Source organism: Acartia tonsa, chromosome 7 (assembly GCF_053477335.1).
Source record: "Acartia tonsa isolate MP-2025a chromosome 7, ASM5347733v1, whole genome shotgun sequence".
Lineage (NCBI taxonomy): Eukaryota > Metazoa > Arthropoda > Copepoda > Calanoida > Acartiidae > Acartia > Acartia tonsa.
The window spans coordinates 12,222,615-12,236,371 of record NC_137266.1 but is presented as its reverse complement, the minus strand read 5'-3'; the positions used below and the strand labels follow the sequence as shown (position 1 = coordinate 12,236,371).

General features: G+C 32.1%; 1 protein-coding gene across 1 annotated transcript in view; it reads left to right on the top strand.

The window, feature by feature from the left end:
* Nucleotides 1-613: 613 nt before the first annotated feature.
* The window catches only part of LOC145324847 (vesicle-fusing ATPase 1-like), a 59,015-nt gene continuing 45,871 nt past the window's right edge, over nt 614-13,757 (top strand). Inside the window, exons 1-6 of the mRNA XM_080167538.1 lie at nt 614-754; nt 3,731-3,791; nt 5,773-5,819; nt 7,219-7,277; nt 10,525-10,590; nt 12,199-12,231. Of these exons, the coding sequence (XP_080023664.1) occupies nt 662-754; nt 3,731-3,791; nt 5,773-5,819; nt 7,219-7,277; nt 10,525-10,590; nt 12,199-12,231 (359 nt within the window). The 5' untranslated portion in view covers nt 614-661. The remainder of the gene's footprint in view (nt 755-3,730; nt 3,792-5,772; nt 5,820-7,218; nt 7,278-10,524; nt 10,591-12,198; nt 12,232-13,757) is intronic.

Below are 13,757 nucleotides of genomic sequence, written 5' to 3'. Positions count from 1 at the left end.
AATAATATGAAACATAATTATATGAAAAATACGTATAGGGGTTGCAATTGATAACCTTAGATAACAAAAGCCATTTACCTATCAAATATTTTAAGTTTGTTATACTAAAATTTAGGCCGTTTAAGAGATCCTATGTTGACAAATATCCTGGTAATCAGTGATTTTTATGGATGCGCCCATGGACGATAAATAGTTGTACTAGCCCAATATTAATAAACAAACTTAATTTATTGAATCATGGGTCAACAAGTTTTAATACTTTTAGTTATAATGAAACTAGCAATCAAGAATTTATTATAATGGTACCCAAAGTTTTAAGCAAATTTTGGGTGTTTATAAAATTTTGGGTACCTGTGTCATTTACAGTTTCGTCCCTTTATCTTAGTCATCAAAATTGAAAAAAAAAACAATTCAGAATGGATAAAGAACATTCCTGGATATAATGACATCGGAAAATTTGTCATAAATTTAGGTTGCTAACATGGACCTCATTTATTAATCAGTTCGTTTATCCAGTAGGGAAAGAAGGGTGGGTGGGGGGTATCATTGTTTCAGCCAGCTGCGAGTATCACTTTATTAGAGTACATGAAAATCTGGTGCAACATCCAAGTAATTAACATATCGATTAATTTCAGAATCCCAATAGTCATTATCTGCCATCATGTCCCGTCGTATGAAAGTGTCCAAATGTCCGAGCGACGTACTTACCATGACCAACAGGGCTATTGTACACCCACAGGACTTCGATCCTAAGGTAGGTAGATAGATAGTAAGATTTATAGATTAACAGATTTATAGATTGATAGATTTATAGATAGATAGAAAGAAAGATATATAGATAGATTGATAGATAGATAGATATATAGATGGATAGATAGGTAGATATTTGGACTGAAAGATAGACATGAAATGACCAACCGGGCTATAGTACACCCACAGGACTTCGATCCTAAGGTAGGTAGATAGATGGATAGATTTATAGATAGATAGGTAGATATATAAACAGGTAGATAGACAGGTAGATAGACAGGTAGATAGACAGGTTGATAGACAGGTAGATAAACAGGTAGATAGACAGGTAGATAGACAGGTAGATAGACAGGTAGATAGACAGGTAGATAGACAGGTAGATAGACAGGCAGATAGACAGGTAGATAGACATGTAGATTAACAGGTAGATAGACAGGTAGATAGACAGGTAGATAGACAGGTAGATAGACAGGTAGATAGACAGGTAAATAGACAGGTAGATAGACAGGTAGACAGACAGGTAGATAGACAGGTAGTTAGACAGGTAAATAGACAGGTAGATAGACAGGTAAATAGACAGGTAGAAAGACAGGTAGACAGACAGGTAGATAGACAGGTAGACAGACATAAAGTCAAACAGACATTACTAACAGGGCTTAGTTCCTAAGGTAAGTAGATTGATAGATAGGTAGATTGGGTGACAAAGAGTCAAAAGAAGAGAGAGACATGACCAACAAGGCTATAGTAAATCCACGACTTCGATCCTAAGATAGGTAGATAGATAGATTAATAGAAAGATGGATGTATTCATAGATAGAAATATTCTTAGTGTATCTTTAAAATTATAATAAATAAAAAACTATGATTTACACGACATTCATTAAAATATCTGATTGATGAACATTTCCTGCCTTTGCACTGTGAAATATTTTTAAAATATTTAAAATGTTTTTAGAATGTTGCTTTTGAAAAATTTATTTACAATATATTTGTGCTTGTGAAAACATTACATTAAATTTTAGCTAAAACGTGCATAACTCCAAATGCAAATTTTGCATCTTAAATTATAAATTATGGCAAAAACAGAGAATATTAAAATATGTTAAAACTGAAAACATAGAAAATTATCTAATATTGTTATGCAATTGAGGAAATACATAACATACTGCATACAATTTTTATCAACTAGCGGATTCGCCCCTAGCCTCTTGGGGCTTTGCCCCAAGAGGTTTAATCAAACCAATTTTCCGTATTTTAGATTTATAAATTTTTTTTTGGGGGGGGGGGTACTTTTCATTTTTTGAGGGGATTGGGGGTATCCCACCCCCCAAGAAAATAGTTATAAACCTTCCCGGGACCTATGAGAAGCTACCCTGTAAAGGAGAACCCGATCGTCCATCCATCGTTCTACTTTGTATTATAGACAATTTTTATCAATTATAATTTCTTGTTTGTTTTGGCTGATAATATTCCCCTTTTTCAAATTGGACATGTTACAACCAGGCCGGGGGGGGGAGGTAGATCAAGCCAAAATTGAATTTAGAGATATTTTTATATCCTTGGAAAAAATGTTTCTTTCTTGTTTATAGCTGTGTTAAGTGCCCTAGGAAAATGGGGATAGATGCCACAGCTTTTTTGTTCTATCCATTCTATTGAAGCCATACTAAAGGGACAGAGAAAGGGAAGGGGGAAAGAGCCCATTTCCTGACGTCAATAGAATAAGTAGGCCAAAAGCAGTGACATCTATCCCCATTTTGCTTGGGCACTATAGACAACTACATGTTTCTTTTATCACAGATACACCCACCTAAAATAGCCAAGGATGGTGTGGAGTTTGAAAAGTTACACCCCTTTAAATAAATTTCCGCCCCCCCCCCTTGACAAAAAAACTGCACCTCTCTTGTTGTCCGTTACTCTAAAGCTTACAACCGGCCCCTACACCCCCCCCCCCCCCCTAGGTTTTAAAATTTTATAAGGGTGACAAAATTTCCGTGCACTCCCATTAAAAATATCTGTGTTTGTTGGGGGGGGGGGGGAGGGGTCCATGAAACATCCACACAATTCCCTAAAGAAAGGTGCACAGCCACTAGTATCCACATCTATTCACTAGTAATGTCATAATATCAGGGACAATGGCCGATAAATTGATATACATCCCCAATGATGATACACGAAATTAGCCTTTCCGTACATTTTAATTAGTGTTTGAAACGTTTGGACTCTCAACTGAGTGAATCTAAATTTAATAAAAGTCACCAAAGTTTTGAGGCCAACGAGTAAGAAAATGTAATTATAAAGCTTTGGGGGACTAGTGTAATAAACAGCCCAAAGTCCCCTCCCTCCCTGTAATAATGTAGCCTGTATAAGGATAAATACTTTCATCTTCTATATAGACATTCATAATTAGTTTACTCAGAGATCCAGGGATAAGATAATGGAGGTAAACTTATCTTCCCCCTTATCTGTATTTGCAAAATACAAAGTACATACAAAATTTCTAGGGGGGTAGATAAAACCAGGGAGGAGGGGACATTAGCTTGTTTTTTTACTAGTTCCCAAAGCTTTATAATAACGTTTTCTTATTCGTTGGCCCAACAATTTTGGGGACTTTAACTAAATTATGCTTGGTTAGTTCATTAAGTTGAGTGTCCAAACGTTTTAACCACTAATCGTAACCTATAGAAGGAGTATTTTTGTATATCAACATTGGTGGTGTACATCAATTTATAGTCTATTGTCCTATCCCATTAGATCCAAACATTTATCCTGTTACATTTTATAAAAAGGATTACCATATTTATTATTTAAGGTCAGCTGTTACCAACAACTGAATTAATTCAAAAAAATATTTGGTAATATCAGCTGATATTTTCGAGATTTTGGGGGCCAACGCTTTGTAGTAAAGACAACCTTTTTATTTTCCCCCCATATATAAAATTATTTAATTCGCTTGTTGGCTATAACTTATTCCTGATTTCAGGTGACCCCGCATCTGGATGTGAGGACAGGACCTGGACAACATTTTCTCTTTACCATTCAGGAACAAACATTCATATATTCAATTTTCTTTCCAGTATGGCTTCGAAACCGATTAATACCCGCTGGTTGAAATCGGTTCTTAGCCATACTGAAAAATCATTTATAGCATCGTATTATAAGAAGTTTTCTTCGAATATCAAAATATAAATCATAATGTTAAAAATATCAGTTTTGTTACACCGGACCTTTGTCCCCCCCCCCCCCCGGGACCAACAAAACTTGTTTAAATCATATGATTTTTCATTTTTTTATCCGCGGAAAGCTGTCTATGATGCAATGCGACAAATAACTAATATACAAGGCCAGTTGGGTTTATAGGTAGCAATGGCAATGGCAGAAGTTAACAATAGCTTGTATAAGAAAAGAGTACAGTAAACTGTTACTTGTAAAAAAAGAAATTGGTCTAATTAATAAACTGCAAATAAAATGCTAAAAATCACAAATCATTGCAAACTATAGAACTTTTATGTTTTGACGTAGTTGCATACGGACAAACGAACATGTCCTCGAATAGAATAGAATAGATTTAAGGAAGTGTTAAGATTAAATAAACAATTTCTTTATTGAAGGACATAAAAAAATAATGTACAAAAAATTTCTGGGTGAATACTCTAAAATCAAATCAGCCTTTTCTATCCTTTCATTTTATCAAATTTCACTTTTTTGTCTAGTAAAAACTAGGGAGGGGATATTAGTCTTTACAAACTTTGTAAACCTTTATTAAATCTTGTTTAGTTGAGTAAAACTATCAGTGTACAAACTTTTCATCAAAAAATTGTTAACCTACATAAGGGGTAATTTTGTTTTTCTTAAAGGGGGGAATTCTTGAATTTATATTCCATTATCTTATCCTTTAAGATCCTTGAATAAAAGAAGGAAAATTTCTGGAAAACTTAATAAAACTTTACTTCTATTTCACAACAAAATAAAGAAAATTCGACAACGTCTGTATAATTAGAGTTGGGCCTTGTTAAATAACCTCCCTTATTATTATTTTGAAAGGTGTTAGGAAGATGAAAGGTTACAATCTCAGCCCATTCAAAACTACTTCTGCCATGTCAGGTACACGACATAAATATAAGGGGAATGCCTTGGCACAAAACAGTTGAAATTCACACTATGCACAGTTAGGACTCTCAGTGAAAGGTCGTACTATCAAGGTTGTCAATGAATGGTTAAGGTCTGAAAGGGGCCCAACTGTTAAAAAAAATTTGTGTCTCTTTGTTGAAAGAAAAGAAGTATAGAATTAAATTAGATATTTATTTACACTCCTTTTAACAAATTTTACATTCATTCATTCGAAAATCTAGGGATCTAAAGGGATAAGCCAATGGCTGATAAATTGATCCATTGATGATACACAAAATTATCCATTCTGTAGATTACAATTAGTGGTTGAAACGTTTTGAAGTTCAAATAAATAAACCATTCAACCAATATTCAATAAAAGTCCCCAAGGTTTGTTAAGCCAATGAATAAGAAAACATTATTATAAGAGTTTTGGGACTAGTCCCCTCCCCTCCCTCCCTGCTAAAATCGAGCTTTTCATTTTGTTCCTCATTCAATCTAGTTATGTTAAATATATAAAGGTCTATAATTTCAATCTAGGTCTATATATAATTTTCCAAAAAAAATAAAAATGATAATCTTAAATCAATTCCAGTAATATAAAAAAAAATTTAGATTTTTTATAAATATTACTCTATATGTAGAACATTTTTAGTATTTCCACTGGGTACAAACCAGTTTTGTACTACGATTTAATAAATGTATATAAGTTTTTTTTTAAATAAACAATAATATCCTAGTATTCAAGGAAAAGATTACTTTATTTAGAATTATAAATCTAAAAAATCTTCCAACCGCAAAAAGAAAATCTTTAAAAATCAGAAGACAACTTTTTAATACAAAACATAAAAACTAAAACAACAGCTTCTCATATTTTTTGGTACTTGTGAGAATGTTTGATTATCCTGTAACAGGCGGATGGAAAGGCAACTCCTGGTACTGTGGCCTTCAGTTTACCCCAGGTAGGGAATTTTGTAAATGTTAAGATTTGGCAGTTTTCTTGTAGTAAAAGTTGTCTCAAATATAGGTATTAAAAAAGATATATTTGCGTTTTAAAACACGAAAAATGACAATACAACCGCTTTCAAATTAGCTATTAATACAGGACTATGTGGATTTAATAAAAAGTGGACATGGCTATAATAATGTCGGCAGTCTTTTGGCATTATTACTGCATACTTTAATTTTGTCGACAATTATAGACAATTTTCCACTAATATTAAATAAAATCATAAAATTTATATCAGTTTTGTTTGCCAGGCCTTTGGCCCCAAGGGGTTACCAAAACTAATTTTAATACTATAATTTTTCATTTTTTTATATCCACGGAATGCTGTCTATAATACAATGCGATATATTCTATATTTTAACTAATTTTATTCTAATAAAATTTCCTAAAAAACGTAGAAATTCACTAAAAAAAATAAGGAAAAAGAAAACCAAATATGCCTTTTATAGTAAAATGGTTTGTATAAAATACTTTTTATTGAAGAAAAGTTTCTTTAGTTTTGTTTTATTTTGTTAATAATATACAATCAATTGTTTTGTTAGAGCTAAGGCTTCTCTAGAAACAATATCAGTCGTGATATAAGCAGTCTTTATCAGGGATCTAAAAGGATAAGACAATGGCCGATGAATTGATGTACATTTCCAATGACGATGTTTAAATTTACCCCTTCCGTAAATTACAATGAGAGATGTAAACATTTGAACACTAAACTTCATAAACCAACCAACCAAAATTTGCATGAAATTTTAATTTGCATCTCACTTTGTTCTTTTTTTTAATTTGTTTCAATAAATAAGCTTCGCTATTTATATACGTTGTAACAACAATATACCATCACTTTGTCTGTCCAAAACTTTGATATTTCAACTTCTTACCCAGTCCCAGTCTGTCCATTTTCTTTGGTTATTGTATCAAAATGTATTCATTGACCCATTTACCATGGATCTAAAGGGATAAGACAATGGCTAATAAATTTATTTTCATTTTCAACGATTATAAACAAAATTATTCCATCTGTAGATTACAATTAGTGGTTGGTATCAACTATTAAATCAACTAATCAAAATTCAAAAAAGTACCCAAAATTGTTTATAACTATTTTGTGGGAGGGTAACTTCACCCTCCCAAAAGAAATCGCCCCTAGAACCTCCCCTTAAAAAAGTCTCTAGATATTATATATCAAGTAATCCAAGGAGGATTTGAGTTCGAGTCTTAGTAAGCGATGCGTCATGGTTATGAGGCTGGCTTCAAAATGGCCAAAAGTCCTGATCATAACTCTAGTGTCCTTAAATATAATGTCTGATTTTATGACATTTTTAATTATCAAAATTAAAAATGATGTATTTTTTTAGAGGAAATGGGCAGTTCTTTCTCTGAACCAGGAAATTGATGTCACCCCTTACAACTTTAGGAAATAATAATAGTTGGATGTTAGTTATAACCAGTGATTTTTAAAATTTTGCATGATTATTTCTTTAACAGGTAGGTGCGACTTGGAAAGTGAAGCAACTCTATAATCGTTACCAGAAAGTGCGTACGTCCATTTAAAACATGCTGATTTTACAAAAAAAAATTTGACAACATTTTTTTGTACGATATATTTATCCTATTTATCTGATTTTTGGAGTAATGTTTCTATTACAACAAGGTACAATGTTAAATAACTACAGGAGTTAAATAACTGTATGTCCACGGTGGACCCTGTACCGAATTTTAATTGGGTCTATGATTATCAACCAATAGTGTCGGAAATGTTAACGCAATCAATCTAGTCGCTAGAAAAGAGCAGAAAGCAATTTGCTAGCAGACAAAAAAAGGTCTTCACCACTTGAACCAGGTAGTTGTCTGGATCATACATCTATACTTATTCTTATTCTATGGAGTAGCTGCGTTTTTAAAAATAAGGAAAAAAGGTGTTAAACGTTTTACATGCTAAGGGAAGAAAGGTCGGTTGCTTTTAGAATATGATGCATAATTGATGAGGTTAAATGTAATAAAACGGAAATGTTTTAGGATAGGAATAAAACAAGGATGGTAGTATTCTTAATAGCGAACATTAAAAATCGATGAACAATCTAGGCATCAACTACTGATAGACTGAGAGAGATAGATAGACAAATAGAAAAAAAATATAGATAATTAAAGATAAAGCATCCAAGGCCAAATTGCAGTACTAGTGATCAATTACTTGTAGCATCCATTTATAATATACAAATACACATATTAATATTCTAATTTACTACATTACTAAATATACACACTATACTACATCTATGTATACATATATGTATGTATATATCATGTATATTGTATACTTTCATGCTAATATATATATAAAGTGTGTTACCTTTTTTTATGTTTTATTATTATTTGGCCACAACTTGGTCAAAAATGCTCACAAATCAGACCTTTTTCGACCGAAGATGCTCAAATGGTTCCTTTACAAGCCCAATCAATCAGTTTTAAGATATCTTTATATTTCAAGGAAAATTTATGAAAGTACTAAAAAACAGCAAATTTGGGTGTTACCTTTTATATGCACAGATACCATAAAATCAACAGAAAAATACTTATTTTTACTTTTCTGTCATTTTTAAAGTTTGGTTTTGTTAAATTGGCTATTCTTGAAGGGATTTATGCATTGATTATACTGAAACATAATATTGGGCAGAAATTAATGTATTTCAAAGAAAGAAATTTTGGAAAATAAGAAATTCGACCTCTTATCACTTCAGAGGACAGCTGCCAACCTCCAGTTGACAGGATGTAGTTAAATACTTGTAAGCAATAATATTTAGCCCAAAAAGTAAAACAAAAATTTTTTTTATATGGTAAAAAAATTATTATCTAAATCTTAATTTTGGGGATGATGATCTTAAAGACGCTCTTGCTGTTGGTGATGATGACCCAGATGGTATCCAAATACATGAGCATTATGACAACTTATCTATTAAACTATGGTCCGATTTTTGTATTTGTAGCATTCTCCAATCAAGAGAAATCCCAAAACATACAATCATGGTATTTAAATTCTCCAATTCATAAGGTAAATATAGTAGTTTTTAAAAGATGGTTATATTTCTTGTTACAACTTTTAATTGGAGGCTGCTACAAATACAAAAATTGGACCATAGTTCAATAGATGAGTTGTCATAATGTTCATGTACTTGGATACGATCTGGGTCATCATCACCACCAGTAAGAGCGTCCTTTAGATCATCATCCCCAAAATTAAGATTTAGATTATCATTTTTTTACCATATTAAAAAACTTTTTGTTTTACTTTTTGGGCTAATTATAATTGCTAACAAGTATTTAACTACATCCTGTCAACTGGAGGTTGGCAGCTGTCCTCTGAAGTGATAGAGGTCGAATTTCTTGTTTTTAAAATTTTCTTTCTTTGAAATACATTAATTTCTGCCCAATATTATTTTTCAGTATATTTCAATGCATAATCCCTTCAAGAATAGCCAATTTAACAGAATCAAACTTTAAAAATGACAGAAAAGCAAAAATAAGTATTTTTCTGTTGATTTTAAGGTATCTGTGCATATAAAAGGTAACACCCAAATTTGCTGTTTTTTAGTATTTTCATAAATTTTTCTTGAAATATGAAGATATCTTAAAACTGATTGATTGGGCTTGTAAAGGAACCATTTGAGTATCTTTGGTCGAAAAAGGTCTGATTTGTGAGCATTTTTGACCAAGTTGTGGCTAAATAATAATAAAACATAAAATAAAGTAACACACTTTACTAATATTATAAAGTAGTAAGCTTATTTTGTCTGTAGTGAAGGATCTCGCTAACCGCTGAACCGATATGATTCTCCTTTTTAGTAAAGCTTTTTGTCGGTCCTGAGATGGTTATAGGCCATTTTATTTTAATAAATAATGGCATGAATTTAGGATATCAGGAAGAAAAAAGACTAGAACTGTCCCTCCTAAGACTTAAATCTAAAAATAAAATAGCCGAAAAACATCATGAGACCAACGTTAGGCTTCCCTAAAATGGAGAACCCAATTAAAATCAAAAAACAATATAAATCTTAAGCTACTAAAGTTACTAAAATAAGATATTAATGTCTTAAATCTGTAAGGTGTAAGTGGGTTAGATCGGGGTGCTGCCACTTCTACAACAGCAAAAATATAAGCACGGTATTTTTTACCAAAAGTGGGTGTGTTTTTATCAATTTTTTTTTGTTTTTGTTTATAATTGGAAATATTTGTTTACCCTCTGTTAAAGTTAAAACTTTACCGCTACCATAAACACAGTTTCATTGTCATTTTCACACCCATGAAATTCAATGAGACTGTCAAATTCAATCAAGCACTACTTTTTAAAGAAACACCCAGAGGTGGATTCTATAAAAAAAAATTATGGTCGCTGCATCGCTGGCTCACAAAAATTGTTTTTGTGAAGAATCCATCCTCCAAAATCACATAAAAAATCTACAAAAATTAGACAAAATCTTATGTTAATAACCCTTCTATGATTTTGTTTAATTTTTGTAGTTTTTTTATGTGATTTTGGAGGATTTTTCTTTTAAAAATTTTGGTGAGGCATCGATGCAGCAACCCTGATTCTTAAAAGAGTCCACCTCTGTATAAAAATGATATTATTAAAACTATTATCAATATTATTATTTGGATGAGTGCAGCCCTGAAAAGCATTATCTGTCTTCTATTGTGCTTGAAGTGGACTTCTTCAACAAGAAAAACACAAGGAATAAACATTGCTCAAAATATAGATAGTACTGGCGGTTTCGTCCTTAGCATCTAGAAGCTTCGCCCCCAAGAGACATTGGAAGGTTCTCCTCCTATATATCTATAGTAATTTGTAAATAAAGACATTAGACTGTAAATAACTAAAGTTTTATAACCACGACTATTATTCGTTGGCGCAACAAAATAAATTAGGGGGGGGGGTTAGATGACCTAACAACCAAGAAAAAAGCCTAAAACCATTATAGGACCAGTAGATGTATTTATTCCCTGAATAGTAGAACCCAATCGGTTCAGCGGTTACCGAGATCTTAAGCTTCAGACAGACAGACACCGTTTGTATTATAGATATATACAAAGAGTCTTTTCATAAAAGTAACAGAATGTCTCTCATTCTGTGTGTGTGTCTGTAGCTTAATATCTAGCTTTATGGTTCCTCTTTAAAGTGAAGCTTCTCATAGGTCCAGAGAAAGTTTTTTAACCATTTTGTGGGAGGGTAAACCGATTGAGTTTACTTACTATTTAGGTCCGAGGATAGTTTTGGCCATTTTATAATTCGGTCTTGTGATGGTTTCAATCTTAAAAGAGCCCCTATATGCTAGGGGCACCGCCTCTTGTTTATTTCTTAATATAAATATAATAAATTTTCAAAAGATGCTGCAAAATGAAAATCATGATATTTGAATGAAAGAACTTTTTAATTGGATGCATCCAAAGGATCAAAGTATTTGTTTTTCATTAAAAGGAAATTCAGATATCTCTTGTAAAACTTGGAAGACGTTGTTGTAATTTTACGCAGCTTCACAAAGTGTCTCAAAAATCAGCCATGTGACGTCATAAAAATGAGGGATTATCCCTTTATTTTTTATGGGTTTTCTTTCCCACTTCTCCTCTCATCACTACTTTTTATGACGTCATATAACTGTTTTTTGAGATACTTTGAAAAGCTTCAATTTTACAATTTACGTTGACAATAAGGCTTTTTTTATAAGAGTAGCCGTAACAGAATTATCATCGACATGCAGTTATTTATGTGTTAATCTAATGAAATTATTAATTTCGACTATGTTGCTTTTAATAAAAGTTTGCATGATTAAAGTATGAATCATCTTTTTCTGGGGTTGATCTATCTTGGGAGGGTGGCTATAAACATTCCCAGGACACATGAGAAGCTATCTTGTAAAGGTGAACCATATTGGTTCAGTGGTTGACGAGCTCCTTCGGTACAAACACACACACACACAAAGACAGAGATCTTTATTACAAAGATTATTATCTCCCATTAGTCATCGAATTACTGTTATTACATTGACAATCTTGATATCGACTATATAGCTTTTTTCAAAAGTGATCTTGGCTGACATATATCAACATAATCTTCATTATATAATTACAGCTATTTAGTTTAACAGAGTATTTCTTTTCTAAATACCCGAAGAAAGTCACTCAAAAAAATTCTGACGTCATAAAAACGAGGGATAAGGAGAGGAGGAGTGGGAAAGAAACCCCCTAAAAACCTTTTTTAAGCGATTTTGTTCATATGAAAATTGTAGAGTGTCCTTTTAATGCATTTTTTGCATGGATTTATTTTGAGCAAATTTAATTTATAGTACGGATCCATTCAACACTGATGAAATGGCAAGGTAAGAAATTTTTTTAAATACCCAGGGAGGGAGGGGACAATGGGCTATTTTGTGCACTAGTCCCCAGTGTTTTTATTTGTTGGCTTAACAACTTTGGGGACTTGATATATTTAATTTAGTGTTCAAACGTTTCAACTACTAATTTAATCTACAGAAGGGGATATTCTGTGTATCATCATTGGGGATGTGCATTAATTTATCAGTTTCTTTGTATTGAGATGTACATTAATTTAGTATCCATTGCTTAAGAAAAAAATGTCTAACACTGCACGCTACTGATCTAAAGGGATAAGGCAATGTCCGAAAATTGATGTACATCTCCAATGATGATACACAAAATGATCTATTTGACACTTAACTAAATAAATCAAATCAAAATTCAATAAATGTTCCTAAGGATGTTAAGTCAACGAATAAGAAAACGTTATTATAGGACTTTTGGGACTAGTTTAATAAACGGCATAATGTTCCCTCACGCCCGGGAGTAAACCTCAATTAAAAAGCATGCAATGTAGTTGCAGGTTAAATTATATGACCACAAAGTAATGGAGGGAGGGGACATTGGACTGTAAATAACTAAAGTTTTATAACCACGTTTATTATTCGTTGGCGCAAAAACTTAATTTTGGTTCTCCTATTGCATTCTGATTGGTTAGTTGGAAATTATACCTAAAATTTTAAACTTTTCAACAAATAATTTAATCTAAGGAAGGGTAATATTGTTTTATCCTAATTGGGAATGAATTTATATCAATTTAGTTCAATCATCTTATCCCTTAAGGTCCCTTTTATGAAGACTGATTCAAGTAGTTTACTTTTGAATAGATATATTTGTGTTACCTTGACTTTAACAAAACATGTAATTGATGTATATGTAGTTTTTTCTGTTAATTGAAGACGAAGAAAGTCGATCAAAGAAAATGAGGGATGAGAAGGAAAGGTGTGGGAAAGAAACCCTCTAAAAAAGATGAATAAATCTTTTTTTGACAGCACATGCTGTTTTTTGAGCAACTTTCTTCGTCTTCTGTTAATTAAAAACAAAAATTATATTAAAGCAGTAATATACAAACTAATTATAATGTTGTAACGCTGAATATGTTATTTTTCTAAAGATTTTGGAAAACAATTCGCATTAACATGAAGTCTCTAGTTATAGAGACGCTTTCTATAAAAACAAGGATAACAACTTCCATAAGTAGTAAAAAAACGGATGGACAATCGTACAGAATAAGTTACAGACCCTTTCAGTTGAAAACTGAATGATCTTTAGTAAGGGGTATCTTCACATAAAAAATATCTCATTTTCCCTACACACGGATGGATGGACATATAAAGTGAATTGTAGAGTAGCTTCGATATTAAAATAAATATTAAACTTTTAGAGAGATAAGCATGCATTTACTGTGAGCTAACAGTTTGTAACATAATTATAGAGTAGGTGTGTTAATACAAAATACATTTTAGAGAGCTCAGCATGCATTTCCCAAAGCACGCTTTTACTGTGGGCCAACTTGCAGTTTTCAACC